The 15171-nt window shown below is 46.2% G+C and overlaps 1 protein-coding gene across 1 annotated transcript in view; it reads right to left on the bottom strand.

Annotated features, from left to right (window-relative positions):
* PLPP5 (phospholipid phosphatase 5) overlaps positions 1 to 15171 on the bottom strand; it is a 45577-nt gene that overhangs the window by 14290 nt on the left and 16116 nt on the right. Inside the window, exons 4-6 of the mRNA XM_082255229.1 lie at positions 10434 to 10524; positions 2233 to 2296; positions 898 to 1022 (exon numbers count right to left, since the gene is read on the bottom strand). Of these exons, the coding sequence (XP_082111355.1) occupies positions 898 to 1022; positions 2233 to 2296; positions 10434 to 10524 (280 nt within the window). The remainder of the gene's footprint in view (positions 1 to 897; positions 1023 to 2232; positions 2297 to 10433; positions 10525 to 15171) is intronic.

Genomic DNA, 15171 nt, shown 5'->3' with positions numbered 1-15171 from the left:
TTACATAGCAATACATAAACACAAATGTTTTGCTTTGCCTTTCTATTTTAAACTGAATATGTTGTTTGGCAATCAAAGGGTTCACATATATTTTAATGCTAGCGACAGCATGCATCCTATATAATTTTTTTTTATGCCGATAATTGTATTTATACAATAGCATGACAGTGTTAATACTGCAATGTCTAATGAAAAGGGTAATTCTATATTTACAGAAAATTCTAGGGGCAGCATTTTTTTTTTTTTTTAAATATTTACTCCATATTGTTTTGCATGCCTAGGTTTGTCTTCAGCGTCTTCCTCCATCTTCTGTTTGGAGGATCGAGTTTTTCTATATAGGTTTTTTTTTTCTATATAGGATCACAGGTTTCTATGATCATTTCACAAGTCCCTCCCCCCAACAGTTAGAAAACACTCTCCTAGGCTCACAATTAACTCTTTGATCACCCCTAGGTTAACTCCTTCCCTTCCAGTGTCATTATTACAGTACCAGTGCATATTTTTAGCACAGATTACTGTAATGTCACTGGTCCCCCCAAAAGTGTCAAAAATGTCAGTTAGGGGTCCGATCCGTCCGCCACAATGTCGCAGTCCTGCAAAAAAAAAAAAAAAAAAAAAAAAAAAAAAATAAAAAAAAAAAAAAAAAAAAAAAAAAAAATCGCAGATCGCCACCATTACTAGTAAGAAAATAAATAAATAAATAATAATATATAAATAAATAAATAAATAGGACATAAACCTTTCCCCTAGTTTGTAGACGCGATAACTTTTGCGCAAACTGATCGCTTATTGCGATTTGTTTTTTTTAATCAAAAATATGTAGCAGAATACAAATTGAGTAAACATAAATGTACATAAGTGAACAATTTATCTGAAAATAAGTAACATTTTGCTCACATGAGGAGTGGCCACTGGGAAAGCTCTTTCGCCCTTCCGTCACCACTTCCGGATCACCCGTACATTCTAGTCCTGGCGATTCTCGCCCATCTGGAAAACAGCGGTGCAGAAAGTCGGGGCGTGGCCTAAAGATATAAAGGAGAGCAAATTATCATCATAACAGGAATGCACAAAATCCAATGTCCAAATGCCGACGATAATTACAGAATGCCACCTTTGTAAATTATAGTGCAGCACTGTAAAAAAAATAAAACATTGTCCAATAATCATATGCTGATTGATATGACAGCACTTGGTCAATCAGCACTGCCACACGGACAGTCAATTGCCCTGTGCAAGCTTTGACCCCAGCAACGTGCAGTATAAAGTTTCTGTCGCAGTTGGTAATAGTTTTTTCTCTTGTTCTTTTAAGTCATCAATTAACGGGGGGGGGGGGGGGGGGTCACACGAGATCAGGTAAGCAGAATTTTAGAGAGAGGTGTCACTGGGTTTACATCACCAACTCCTATCACAACAGCTGTGGGACTCTCATTTTCACTGGATTTTGGGACTATTATATATTTAATATTGGACAATTTTTTTCCACAGTGCTGCACTAATTTTGCTTTATAATTGTTGTGTTTTTGTGTCATGAACACAGTGTTCAGCAGCTTTTTGATTCTGGCGAAGATTTTTTTTTTTGTTTTGGATTCATCTTAGGCCCCTTTCACACGGGCAATCCGATCCGCCTGACAGTTTTTTAGGCGGACCTGATCGGATGCTCCATGCATCCCTATGGGGCAGACATCTCTAATATTAATTTTGGCACGAAAGACACAGTAGGGCTTATTTTCGGGGTAGGTCTTATCGTGTAATGTGCTGTCTTCTCTTCCCCTCTCCCTCCCTGCCTGTCAGGAATCCCCTGTGTGAACCGAGTAAAAGTGTTTGTAAAATCCTAGAATCCACTCCATTATTAGTATTGTATCATGTCCAATGTGTGTTCCTGTATTATAATTGTGCCAAATACCTTCGTTACAGCGCCGCTCTGCGCTTCCGTGACCCGCCGGAGCTCTCTTCTACACTCTGAGCACTACAGAAGGGATCGGCTGAGATCCCCCGCTGACAGCTGGGAGAAGAGATGGAGAGCAGCGGGAGATCGGCTGAGTGCCGAGCGGCGCTGCACCAAAGGTATTTGACACAATTATAATACAAAAACACACAAATTGGACATTATATAAAACATATATATAACATAATTATAAATAACATATTATAACATATATAAATATATAAAACAGTAATAGAATGGATTCTAGGTATTACATACATAAAAAAAAAAAAAAGAAGTCATCTTACCTTCCCACTATGAGTTTTATTGTGTTAGTGAACACACCATTAAGAGCTAAAGCAAGACTGGCAGCTGTAGAAACAAAATAAAGAGTTTTAATTAAAATGTATGTATGAAAGTTGAACAGGTACATTTTTAAGTGTAACTACAGCCCAAAAAATATTTTTTACGTTTTTGGGATAGCATAGGGAAGGGTAACACCCCCTGTAACATTTGTTTTGCCGTCTATACCCCTGTTCAGCAGATTTCCCCTCACTTTCTGTTCCTATGACAATTAGATTTTGAAAATGTTGGGTTGTGCTGGAAAACTGAATTTTTGTAAAATCTTACCTGTAAAATTCCTTTCTCTGAGTCCTCCGACAGTCGCCGCCTCTCCATATTCGTCACTATGGGGTAATTGACCTTTGCTCCGTAGGAGTAGCTAGGCAACAGAATATGTCAATATTAAAGCTTTTAGCATATCCCACCCCCAGGGGGTGGTCCCCTCAGTCAATACCCTCCCGCTTCCTGTATCCATACCTCAGTTTCAGTAGAATAGCAGTAGAGTACATAAACCCCAAAAGAGGGGCGGGGGCGGCGACTGTCGGAGGACTCAGAGAAAGGAATTTTACAGGTAAGATTTTACAAAAATTCAGTTTTCTCTTACGTCCTCCGACAGTCGCCGCCTCTCCATATTCGTCACTATGGGGACGTCCCAAAGCAGTGCATACATGAGGGGTGGGAAACGCAGCCGCGCCTAAGGCAACGCAGTACCCACATCAGAGAAAGGAACCTTACCAAAAAGGAAGGAAACCAGCTGGGCAGCATGGAAAAAAAAAAAAAAATACTTTGCTCAACAGGAGCAACAACCCAGGAAGAACAAATAACCTAGGGATAAAAACATCCCAAACAGCCAAGGGCCCAAAAAAAAAACAAGGGACCCTAAAGGTACTGCCGCACTAAGAACCTTGCGGCCAAAGGAAGCATCTGCCGATGCCTGAACATCCACTTTGTAGAACTTCGAGAAGAAGGTGTGAACGGACGACCAAGTCGCCGCCTTACACACCTGGGCCACAGAAGCCCGATGATGACAGGCCCAAGACGTACTCAGAGATCTGGTAGAGTGCGCCTTCACAGGCATAGGGGGAACTTTTCCCTTCAAAGCATATGCCTGCTCAATGGTCTGTCTGATCCATTTGGCGATGGTAGAAGCCGACGCCGCCAAGCCCTACCGAGGTCCCTCAGGAAGGACAAAGAGAATCCGTCTTGCGAAAAGATTTAGTCGCTGACAGGTAAACCCTGATCGCCCGAACAACATCCAAGGAATGTAAGGCCACCTCCTTCGGATGCTTAGGCTTCGCGCAAAGTGAAGGCAAGACAATGTCCTCATTGAGGTGAAATTCCGAGATCCTTTTCGGAAGAAAAGAAGGATTAGGTCGCAAGACCACCTTATCTAAGTGAAGCACCAGATACGGAGACCTGCAGGACAAGGCTGCCAGCTCCGACACTCTGCGAGCCGAAGTGATCGCCACCAAAAAGGCGACTTTCTTAGACAACAGAGGTAATGAGATCTCCCTGATCTTTTCAAAGGGAGCATGTTGTAACACGGACAGAACAAGATTCAAGTCCCATGGAGGCAAAGGCTCCCTCCGAGGAGGGACCAGATGTCGCACCCCTTGAACAAAGGTGCCAACCAGAGAATTAGACGCCACAGGGCGTTAAAAAAGAACGGCCAGTGCAGAAATCTGACCCTTAATCGTGGCCAACGCCAAACGCTGGTCCACACCCGTTTAAAGGAAAGACAACACCCTCGACACCGAGTATGAGCGGGGGAAAAAACCCCTGGACTCACACCAGGCAAAATAGGCCTTCCAAGTACGGTAGCAAATCTTCCCCGAAGAGGCCTTTCTAGCGTTGATCAAAGTATGAATGACCTCCGGGGGAGAGACCCCTATCCTTCAGGACCTCGGTTTCAACAGCCAGGCCGTCAAAGCCAGCGACTGTAAAGCAGGATGGAATTCGGTCCTTGAGACAGAAGATCTTCTCGAAGAGGCAGACGCCATGGAGCGTCGACCGCCAGATTCACGAGGTCTGCGTACCAAGACCGGCGGGGCCAGCCTGGCGCCACCAGAATCACTGTGAGCGGTTCCGAGGACAACCTGCGAAGGAACCGGGATAGCAACTGAATTGGTGGGAATGCATACATCAGTCGATACTGATGCCACGGAGCCACTAACGCGTCTGAAGCGTCTGCCCGAGGATCGCGCGTCCTTGCCACGAACCTTTCCACCTTGTTGTTCAGACGAGACGCAAACAGGTCCACATCTGGGAGACCCCACTTCGCGCACAACATCTGGAAGACATCCGGGTGGAGCAACCATTCCCCCTGGTTCAGAGACTGGCGACTCAGATAATCCGCTTGCCAGTTCTCCACCCCCGGAATGTGAACCGCCGTGATTGCCGGGACATGCGTCTCGGCCCAGGACAGAATATCGGCCACCTCCCGAGCCGCTCGGGCACTCCTGGTGCCCCCTTGGTGGTTGATGTAGGCCACCGCTGAGGCATTGTCCGTCTGCACCCGAACCGGACGGCCCTGAAGCTTGTCCGTCCAACGTCGAAGGCAGAGATTTATCGCCCGCAATTCCAGAATGTTGATCGGAAGGGAGGATTCCCCCTCCGACCAAGTACCCTGGGCGGACAGAACGCCCAGAACACCACCCCAGCCCGACAGGCTGGCATCCGTGGTGATCACCGTCCACGAAAGCGGACGAAAAGACTTGCCCCCCCGACACCGCCAGGGACTGCAGCCACCACAGAGGATCCCTTCTGGTGCGAGGACTCAACGAGATCTGAAGATCCAGAGATTGTGGTCGCCCGTCCCACCTGGACAGGATCTCCGCCTGGAGACCCCTCCTGTGAAACTGGGCAAAGGGAATCGCCTCGAAGGCCGAGACCATCAAACCTAGACACCTCATGCCCGTCCGGAGGGATGAGCACGGAACGTCCCGAAGGGACCTGACTTCGTCCTGAAGTGTCCTGAGCTTGTCTTCCGGTAGGAAGACCTTCGCCTGAACAGAGTCCAGGATCATACCCAGGTAGGGAAGACGAACCGACGGGCACAGCGTCAATTTTGGGACGTTTATCGTCCAACCAAACTCCTGCAAAATCTGCATCGTGACAGACAGGTCCCTCACCAGTCCCTGACTGGTTGCAGACCGAACCAGAATGTCGTCCAAATACCCCAGGATTGAGATACCCTGGGCTCTCAATAAGGCCAGAACTGGTGCAAGCACCTTGGTGAACACCCGCGGAGCCGAAGCGAGACCGAAGGGTAACGCCACGAATTGGTAATGATCCTCCGCAATGGCGAATCGAAGGTACCTCTGGTGACCCTCGAAAATGGGGATGTGAAGGTACGCATCCTTCAAGTCGATGGATGCCATGAATTCTCCCGGAACTAGAGCAGCCACCACCGAGCGCAGGGATTCCATGCGGAACCCGCACAAAGCGGTTCAGAGCTTTTAAGTCCAGAATTGGACGTACCTTGCCCTCCGTCCTGGGCACAGTGAACAGATTTGAATAAAACCCCCGAAATCTGTCCCGATGAGGTACCGGAACCACCACTCCCTGAGCCCGCAGGTCTCGCACCGCCAGGTGCAGATCCCGCAAACGCTCCGGAGACAGTTTAAGATTTGAGGGAAAAAACCTGTTCGCCGGCCGAGATAGGAACTCGATCTTGTACCCGGACCGAACGATCTCCTGAACCCACCTGTCCCGAACGCGGGCCAGCCAGGGTTGAAGAAAACCGAGCAAACGTCCCCCCACCCGAGAACTGGGTGAGGGCGCCCCTTCAGGCCGCATTGTTATGGGCAGCGGACCCGGACTGGCCGGACTTCTGCTTACCTGTCCACAGCTTCTTTGGGGAGCCTTGACCTTTGAAGGGCTTGCCCTTATAGTGCGACCGAAAGGCACGAAAGGACCCCTGAGAGGGCCTAAACGAAGCATGCTTCTTACCTTGAGCACCCTTAGCCTTGTGAGACTGGGGCAAGAGCGTGCTCTTACCCCCAGAGATCCCCTTAATCAGCGTATCCAGGGAGTCGCCAAAAAAGGCGAGATCCCGTATAAGGCAGATTAGCTAAAGTTTTGCGAGAAGATTGGTCCACCGACCAACATTTCAGCCAAATCAAGCGGCGTGTCAACACCGCCACACTGTGCACACGTGCAGCCAAAGGAATTACATCCAATTCCGCATCACACAAATACATGACACCCTGATGAATTTGATCCACCATAGCCAACGTTGTCGGTGGGGCAGAATCAGCCACCAGGACGCGCCTGAGCACCTGCGTCCAATCCGCGACAGCCTGAGCTGCCATAAGGGAAGCAAAAATAGCTTTCAGCATGGAACCGGTAACCGAGTAAGTATGGCGGGCAAGAGACTCCAGTCTCCTGTCCGTGGGGTCCCGGAACACCGGGGTATCCTCTGCCGGAATCGCAGTGGATTTATTCAAAACCGCCACCGCGTGATCCACCGGAGGCGGCACACACCAGCGTTCATCAGTGGCGGGCGTGAAAGGATAACGCAGATTGAACCTACTTGGCACAGCAAACGGCTTTTTTAGATTGCGCCATTGTTCACTAACAGCTCGCTGAAAATCTTCAGTGCAAGGGAAAACCTGCAATGTTTTGTGTCTCCGCTGCGTCCCATAAGAAGCCAGGACGGCAGGAGGACACGGTTCATCCTGCAAATGCAGCGTTTGTTTGATAGAAGCAACCAATTCATCCATGATTGCAAGCTCTTCAGACGAGCCAGGGGGGGGAATCATCAACCCCTTCAACCTCTGCCTCCCCTTCCGACCCTGCAAAGTCCAGGGACGAACGGGACCCCGATAAGGGGACCCCAGCCATAGCAGCCCCATCACCATCGCCCTCTGAATCAGAGGAGATTGAAACTCTGGGCCGTTTTGTGGATTGAGCAGCCACAAGCATCTGTACCTGAGCAGCCAGGTTAGCCACAATGGTAGCCAAATCGCCCCCCTCAGGGGGAACAGCAGCAGCCCCTTGGCCTCCCATCAAAGTGGGAGGAAATTTGCTTTCCTGAGAATCCATGCCCCCAAAAGTTTGCAGGAGAAAAAAAAGGGTAACTGCCCCTTTAAAAGCGCGGCGAGCGCAGCCCACCGCACACACACACCAGCACAAGCCGACCCCCACAGGGAAAAGCACAAACTTCAGGCAATGAATACAGGAATAAGAGAAGGTAAAACCTGGAGAGATCACTGCTGCTGCTGTATCGATCGGTGTGCCCAGGGAAAAGGAAGTGATGCAATAACGGCCGCTCCTATAGAGCCTATGGAAGGCTACAAAAAATGGCCGCCGGGGGAGGAAGTAAAGGCAGAGATCCTGCAGTGATAACATGAGGCTGGAGCGATCGCCGCCAAAATGGCGGCGCTTGGCGCCAAAAACGCGGCTCCCCGCATATAGTGAACACCATCACACGCCTGCAGTATAATAAAATAATGGCGGACCGCAGCGGCCGCCGCATGTATGCACAAACATGGTCACAACATGCCCCGCAGCATACAGCCTGTCACACAGCAAAAAAAGCACACAGTCTGAAACACAGAAACAGTGCAGGATGGCCCCCCTCCTTGCAGCCCACAGAAGGCAGCAAAAAAACAGACAGGGAGCCCAATAGTGTGAACAGAAGCAGGGTTACACAGTCCCAGACTGACACCCACTAAACAGACAGGTCCCCACACAGATACACTTACCTTCTGAATGGCGTGGGGAGCCCGCCCAAGCGATCAAGCCGCTGCACAGAGGACAGGGAGAGTCGCAGCCAGGACGCAGCAGAACTGCGGTGCGAAACCGCATGGCGTCCAGTGAGGTAGCCACCTCACCGCAGCATCCCTGCAGCGAACAGGGATGGGTCGTTCACACATGCCAGGAAAAAAAACCTGACTGAGCGCTCGATGGCAGGCTGGGAAGCCACTGACCCACAACCTGCGACCAGGGGGGGGCCAGCCCGAGACCCAGCCCGCACGATCCTCTTCATCAGAAGAACTAACTAAAGCTGAAGAAATAAACAGCTAAGTAAAGAGAGAGAAAAAAAACACTCAAATAAAATCAAAAAGAAGATAAAGGCTGAGACAAGAAGCCCCAGCACAGTAACAGCCTGCTAACTCCTGAAAGCTAGACAATGAAACTGAGGTATGGATACAGGAAGCAGGAGGGTATTGACTGAGGGGACCACCCCCTGGGGGTGGGATATGCTAAAAGCTTTAATATTGACATATTCTGTTGCCTAGCTACTCCTACGGAGAAAAGGTCAATTACCCCATAGTGACGAATATGGAGAGGCGGCGACTGTCGGGAGGACGTAAGAAAAACAAGGATTGGTGATAAAGCTTCAGTGGGGACACCTTTCTCCCATGAGAACTCTTCCAGGAGTGAATTTCCCTTCCTAGGGTAGATTTCCTCTCACTTCCTATTATCTCCCTCCGTAGTATGAGTCATATGTTGGTTTGAGGATTGTAACTTGGGAACTGCCTGTACATGCCAGTCAAAATTAAGTTCATGCCATAGATGAAGCACAATTATTATTTTTACGATATTAAAAGCACACACACACAAATGCCAACATGCACGTAGGTCCGGTACACATTCGTTCGTAGGGTTCAGTCGTTCGTAGGGTTCAATATTGAGTTGGCCCACCCTTTGCATCTATAACAGCTTCAACTCTTCTGGGAAGGCTGTCCACAAGGTTTAGGAGTGTGTCTATGGGAATGTTTGACCATTCTTCCAGAAGAGCATTTGTGAAGTCAGGCATCGGGTTCCATTGGGCTGAGGTCAGGATTCTGTGCAGGCCAGTCACGTTCCGCCACTCTAAACTCAAAACTCTAAATTCATGTCTTTATGGACCTTGCTTTGTGCACTGGTGTGCAGTCATGTTGGAACAGGAGGGGACCATCCCCCAAAACTGTTCCCACAAAGTTGGGAGCATGAAATTGTCCAAAATGTCTTGGTATGCTGACGCCTTAAGAGTTCCCTTCACTGAAACTGAGGGGCCAAGCCCAATCCCTGAAAAACAACCCCACATCATAATTCCCCCTCCAGTAAATGATTTGCTCCAGTGCACAAAGCAAGGTCCATAAAGACATGAATGAGCGAGTTTGGGGTAGAGGAACTTGAGTGGCCTGCACTGAGTCCTGGCCTCAACCCGATAGAACACCTTTGGGATGAATTTGAGCGGAGACTGAGCCAGGCATTCTCATCCAACATCAGTGCCTGACCTCCCGAATGCACTTCTGGAAGAATGGTCAAACATTCCCATAGACACACTCCTAAACCTTGTGGACAGCCTTCCCAGAAAAGCTGAAGCAGTTATAGCTGCAAAGGGTGGACCAGCTCAATATTGAACCCTACAGACTAAGACTGGGATGCCATTAACGTTCATGTGCGTGTAAATGCAGGCGTCCCAATACTTTTGGCAATATAGTGTAGGTAAACAGTAATTTCACCACGCATGTGAGGCATGTCATTTTACAACTACTATTCATGGTTTTATCTTAACTGAAAACCTGAAGGCTTTAAAAGCATCACCTATGGCCAATTTTAGGTACAGTAGATCGTCATTTTACAGGCATGCATAATTAAATTAAATCTTGACATATTTGATATCCATCTTCTCAACACAACATCATCTTTTATATTTTACCAAGAATTGTATATTATATTGTGTTTGTCTGCACACGTTTTAAAGCATTTTTTCCTGAAAATTTGTGTTTGATAAATGGCTGCACAAATATGTGACATAAAAAAATTGCAGCAGTCACAATTTTTATTCTCCATGGCCTCTGCTTTCAGAGGTCTTCTTCAAGGCCTCCATTTTCTACCACTGCCCTGTTGGATCTTTGCCACCAGATCAGTGCTGGCGCTTGTAGCCGACAGTGCTGATCAGTGTATTCCGATGGTGGAAAAGTGTCCCAAATGTCAGAATACAACGGCTCAGCAGGGCAGGATTTCCCCAGTCACCTCAAATGGTTGAACCAAAAAATATTATTATGACTGATGTATGGGCTGCTTTAATCCACAGCTCATCATTACCAACGCCAGTCTCATTCGCACTACATGAGCAGTATAACCACATGCAGAAACACATTTGAATTCCTGTGTAATCAGCTAGGAGAGGAAATTGCTCAGCTGTCTGTGGCTGTTTCAGAAATATTACCAAGTATAGCTTCACGTGCATCAGCGCGATCCGCTCGGCGACAAAGGCGGGCCAAAACCACAACCGAGATGGGAGCCAAGAAAGAGATCAGCTAGAAAACACAAGAAATGATAAAAGATACAGCTGTGGTGCATCTGTACACAATTATGACTATTAGAATATAGGGTCTATGTGCAACTTTCCTATGTTACGAAATGCGAATGTTGATACCAAAAGGATTTTTAATAAAAGACAGAAACACGCTAAGAGGTTTCCCCTCCCATCTTCATACTACCTAAAGCTGAAATCCAAGCAGAATAAAAAGACAAGCATTTATGCAATTCTGCATTCAATAACACTAGAGATGTGTTTTTTTGATACAAGCAGTACATGTACCTGAATTTGACTTGCCATCAAAGTCGTTGAAGTCCTGATTGAGCAGGGCTTATAATGCGAGAGGAAGAAACAGCACAAAAGCCAATCAATTCTAGTGCTGATAAAGAGCATGCTGACAGGAGGAGAAAACAAGAGTGGCAGAGTGATGAACTCATCACTTTATTGCTACTTCGCTTGCCTTTTACAGCCTGGGCACATTGACATCTAGTGGCAGAAACTGCTGGGGGACAGATCCTGATTGAAGTAGATTATAACTTTTTTTTTTTATAAAGCGGTTGTAAAGGGTAAGCGGCTGCATGTACGGTGATTAGGAGATATTCATTTTACCTACAGGTAAGCGTCATCATAGGCTTACCTGTATGTAAAAATAAGAAAGTGAGGTATACAACCACTTTAAAGGATAAGGTCACCTTTAGGAACATGTTACATGTTCAACCCCTTTTTAGGCTTCGCTTCCACTATTGCGACTTGCACAGCAAGTCAAAAGCCATTGATTTCAATTCGGCCCGTTTTCACTGCCGCGACTTCAAAAGTAGTTCGTGCACTACTTAAGGGCCGACTTCAGTGCGACTTCCCTCTATAATGAGGGACAAGTCGCACTGAAAGCCGCAAATAACTTTCACTACGAAGTCACGCTAGAAGTAGCACGACTTCGTAGCCGCGGTAGTGGAAACGGAGCCTTAGGGTGGAACATGTAACATGTTCCTACTGCTGCAGACACTTGGGGATCTGCTGCCTCTGCGTGACAGCAGTACGGAGGAAGTTCCCCACACCAGCTGTCACTTTTTGACAAGAGCGCACACGCAGACTTCATGCATTCACCTGCATTGTACCAACGTTCTGCTGATCGCTGGTGCAATGCTTTCCAGGCCCCTACAAAATAAAAAAATAATAATATTATATATATATATATATATATATATATATATATATATATATATATATATATATATATATATATATATATATATATATACACACACATACATACATACATACATACATACATACACACACACACACACACACACACACACATATATATACACATACACACACTTTTTTAATGCACATTTTTTTGACCCGAAAAAGTAAATTTATATATTTTTAAAGGCAAACAACCTTTAAAATCTTCTAATGTGCTTATTTTTGGGATTTTTTTTTTTAAAGCAGAAACACCACACCTCTTACCCAATACCTGTCACTGCCAAGGTGCCTTTCCAATGCCAAAGGTTGCCATCTTCTGACTCCCAGCAGCGCATTACATATGCAGGCATGAATGTCCTGATTTACAGTGCTACACAATGGTTTGGCTTTATTAAACCTTCTTACAATGAAAGTCTATAAAGTTGGGTGACTCACTAAAAACAATGCATTTGCTGTGTGTATAGCTTAACAGTTGATTCCCAAGGGAGGCCAAGTGATCTTGGTGAAATACAATGCTCCCTATTCTACAATTTTCTATATTTATACCAAAACAAAGACGGAAAGCAAACACAAAATGTGACAGTCACATGGAAATTACTTTTTTAAACATTATGATGTTTTTTTGTACTTCTACCCTCTTTTCTTGGTGCCTACATGGCAGCACAAGTATGATTGGGGCACAGTTCTATCATGGGTATGCTGCCATCAACGGGTACCAGGAAAATAAAAATTACTGTAAGCTTTTGATACAATTTTCTAGTTTTACCACTTTTTTTTTTTTTTTTTTTTACAAAAAAAAAAACCCCAAACATTTACAAAAAAGAAAATAAATATTAACATAAATCTATGCGCCATTTTAATGTTTTAAAATAAAACGGCTGCTTTAAAGGGTTACTAAACCCAGAACCCTGTATTCACCATTTCTGGTCCCCCACAGTACATGGAAATGCAATTATTTTAGAAAAAAGAAACTGATAAATACATTTTCTCATCAGCAGTATATAGCAGTCTTGTTACTTCTATCAGTGTCTGGTTAAAGCTTGTAGGAGGAGTTTTCAGTCAACTCTATCCTATAAGAATGCAGGGCCTCTGACCCTCCGCCTGGACAGTGCTGATTGGCCCTGTGCCAGTCATATGCACAATCCCAAGAAAGAAAAAAACTCCCTAGCAATACACACCAAACTGAGCATGTGCAGAATACCTACTAAGGCAGCATATGGTTTGGGGACAGTAAAAGAAGGGGAAAATTACAGACAGGATCAAACAGCTTTTTTTGCGCAGGATTAACCCGTTAGGTTCCACAGTGAGTTTAACAAGCATGCTTTACTGCATATACAGACTGACTTTACTGTTGTGGGTTTAGTTAAAAGGGCACTTTCACAGGAGTGTTCCAGTCAGATCTGTCAGTTTTTCCAGGCGGATCTGTGCCCACTGCCTTCAGTGGCCGCCCATAACCCTGTGGCCAGTTTTCCTTCCTTGGAGAACATTTGGAAGGTCCTGATCTCTGCAGGATCCCACAAAAGCTGCAGTTTGGGAGTTGCTCTGACCCAGTCATCTAGCCCAGTGGTTTCAAAGCTGTGTCTCTGGGGCCAGATGCGGCCCTTTGTATGCCTTCATCCAGCCCTTGAGGCATTATTCCTGCCACTGACACCAACAATGGGGCGCTATGCCTTCCTTGGACACCAACGATTGGGCATAATGCCTTCCACTGACAAAAATGGAGTACTATTCCCCCCACTGACACCAACTATTTCTCTCCCATGGTTAACTCCAACTGGCCATAGTTCGTCCCCACCTAAAGTCTGAAGGACAGTAAACTGCCCCTTTCTTTAGAAAGTTTGTCATTCACCATTAGATAATGACCCTTATCAAAGTCATTCAAATCCTTCTTCCTGCCCATTTTTTCTACTTCCAACACATCAGTTTAGGGACAACATGTTCACTTGCTGCCCAATATATCCCAGCCACTTTCAGGTGCCATTGTAACAAGACAATCAATGTTATTCACGTTACAATAATTTATTTTTTTTATTTTGAATGGTATCAGTGTGTTTGGTGTGTTTTATATTTGAATTTGCCGCCGGTTCCACCCCCCTGCGAACGTCACGTCGCCGGAGACAGAAGCCAGGGCTCGCAGACGATCGGGAGGAAGCTCCGCCGCCGCACACTTAGCTGGATCCCGGAGAAAAGGTAAGTAAAACCTCTACCAGGATCCAGCGATCCCGAGTGTGGCTCGGGGTTACCGCTTTTGGCTCTAAAAAATCTAACCCTGAGTCACGCTCGGGAATACCGCTAGGAAGGTTAAGGGACTTTGAACGTGGCATGGTTGTTGGTGCCACACGGGCTGCTCTGAGTATTTCAACTGCTGATCTACTGGGATATTCACGCACAACCATCTCTTGGGTTTACAAAGAATGGTCCAAAAAAGAGAAAATATCCAGTGCGCGGCAGTTGGTTGGAGCAAAATGCCTTGTTGATGTCAGAGGTCAGAAGAGAATGGGCAGGCTGGTTCAAGATGATAGAAAGGCCACAATAACTCAAATAACCTCTTTACAACCAAGGTATAGCATAATACCATCTCTGAAGGCACAACACATCAAACCTTGAAGCAAATGGGCTACAGCAGCAGAAGACCACACCGGGTGCCATTTTTGTCAACCAAGAACAGGAAACTGAGGCTACAATTCACCCAGGCTCACCATAATTGGACAACATAGTATAGGAAAAATGCTGCCTGGTCTGAGGAGTCAATTTCAGCTGCGACATTTAGATGGTAGGGTCAGAATTTAGCGTAAACATGAAAGCATGGGTCCATCCTGCCTTGCATAAACAGTTCAGGTGGTGGTGTAATGGTGTGGGGTATATTTTCTTAGCACACTTTGGGCCCCTTAGTACTGTGCACTGTTTAAATGCCACGGCTTACCCGAGTATGGTTGCTGACCATGTCCATCCCTTTATGACTACAGTGTACCCATCTTCTGATGGCTCCTTCCAGCAGGATAATGTCACAAAGCTCAAATCATCTCACCACTGCTTTCTTGAACATGACAATGAGATCACTGTACTCCAATGGCCTCCACAGTCACCAGATCTCAATCCAATAGAGGACCTTTAAGATCTGGTGGAATGGGAGATTTGCATCATGGATGTGCAGCTGACAAATCTGCAGCAACTGCGTGATGCCATCATGTCTCTATGGAACAAAATCTCTGAGAAATGTTTCTAAAATCTTGTTGATTCTAGGTCACGAAGAATGAAGGCAGTTCTGAAGGCAAAAGGGGATCCAACCCGGTACTAGCAATGTGTACCTAATAAAGTGGCCAGTAAGTGTATATGCTTTTTGATTGATTTTTACATTTCATACAGTTTATGGAGATTACCTAATATTTTCTATTTTTTTTAATACAGTTTGCAGGCCAAGCACTAGTGTCCTTTG

Source organism: Pelophylax lessonae (assembly GCF_965119305.1).
Source record: "Pelophylax lessonae genome assembly, chromosome: 4".
NCBI classification, from domain to species: Eukaryota; Metazoa; Chordata; class Amphibia; order Anura; family Ranidae; genus Pelophylax; species Pelophylax lessonae.
Note: the sequence above shows the minus strand (reverse complement) of the source record. Positions and strands in the feature narration are given on the sequence as shown.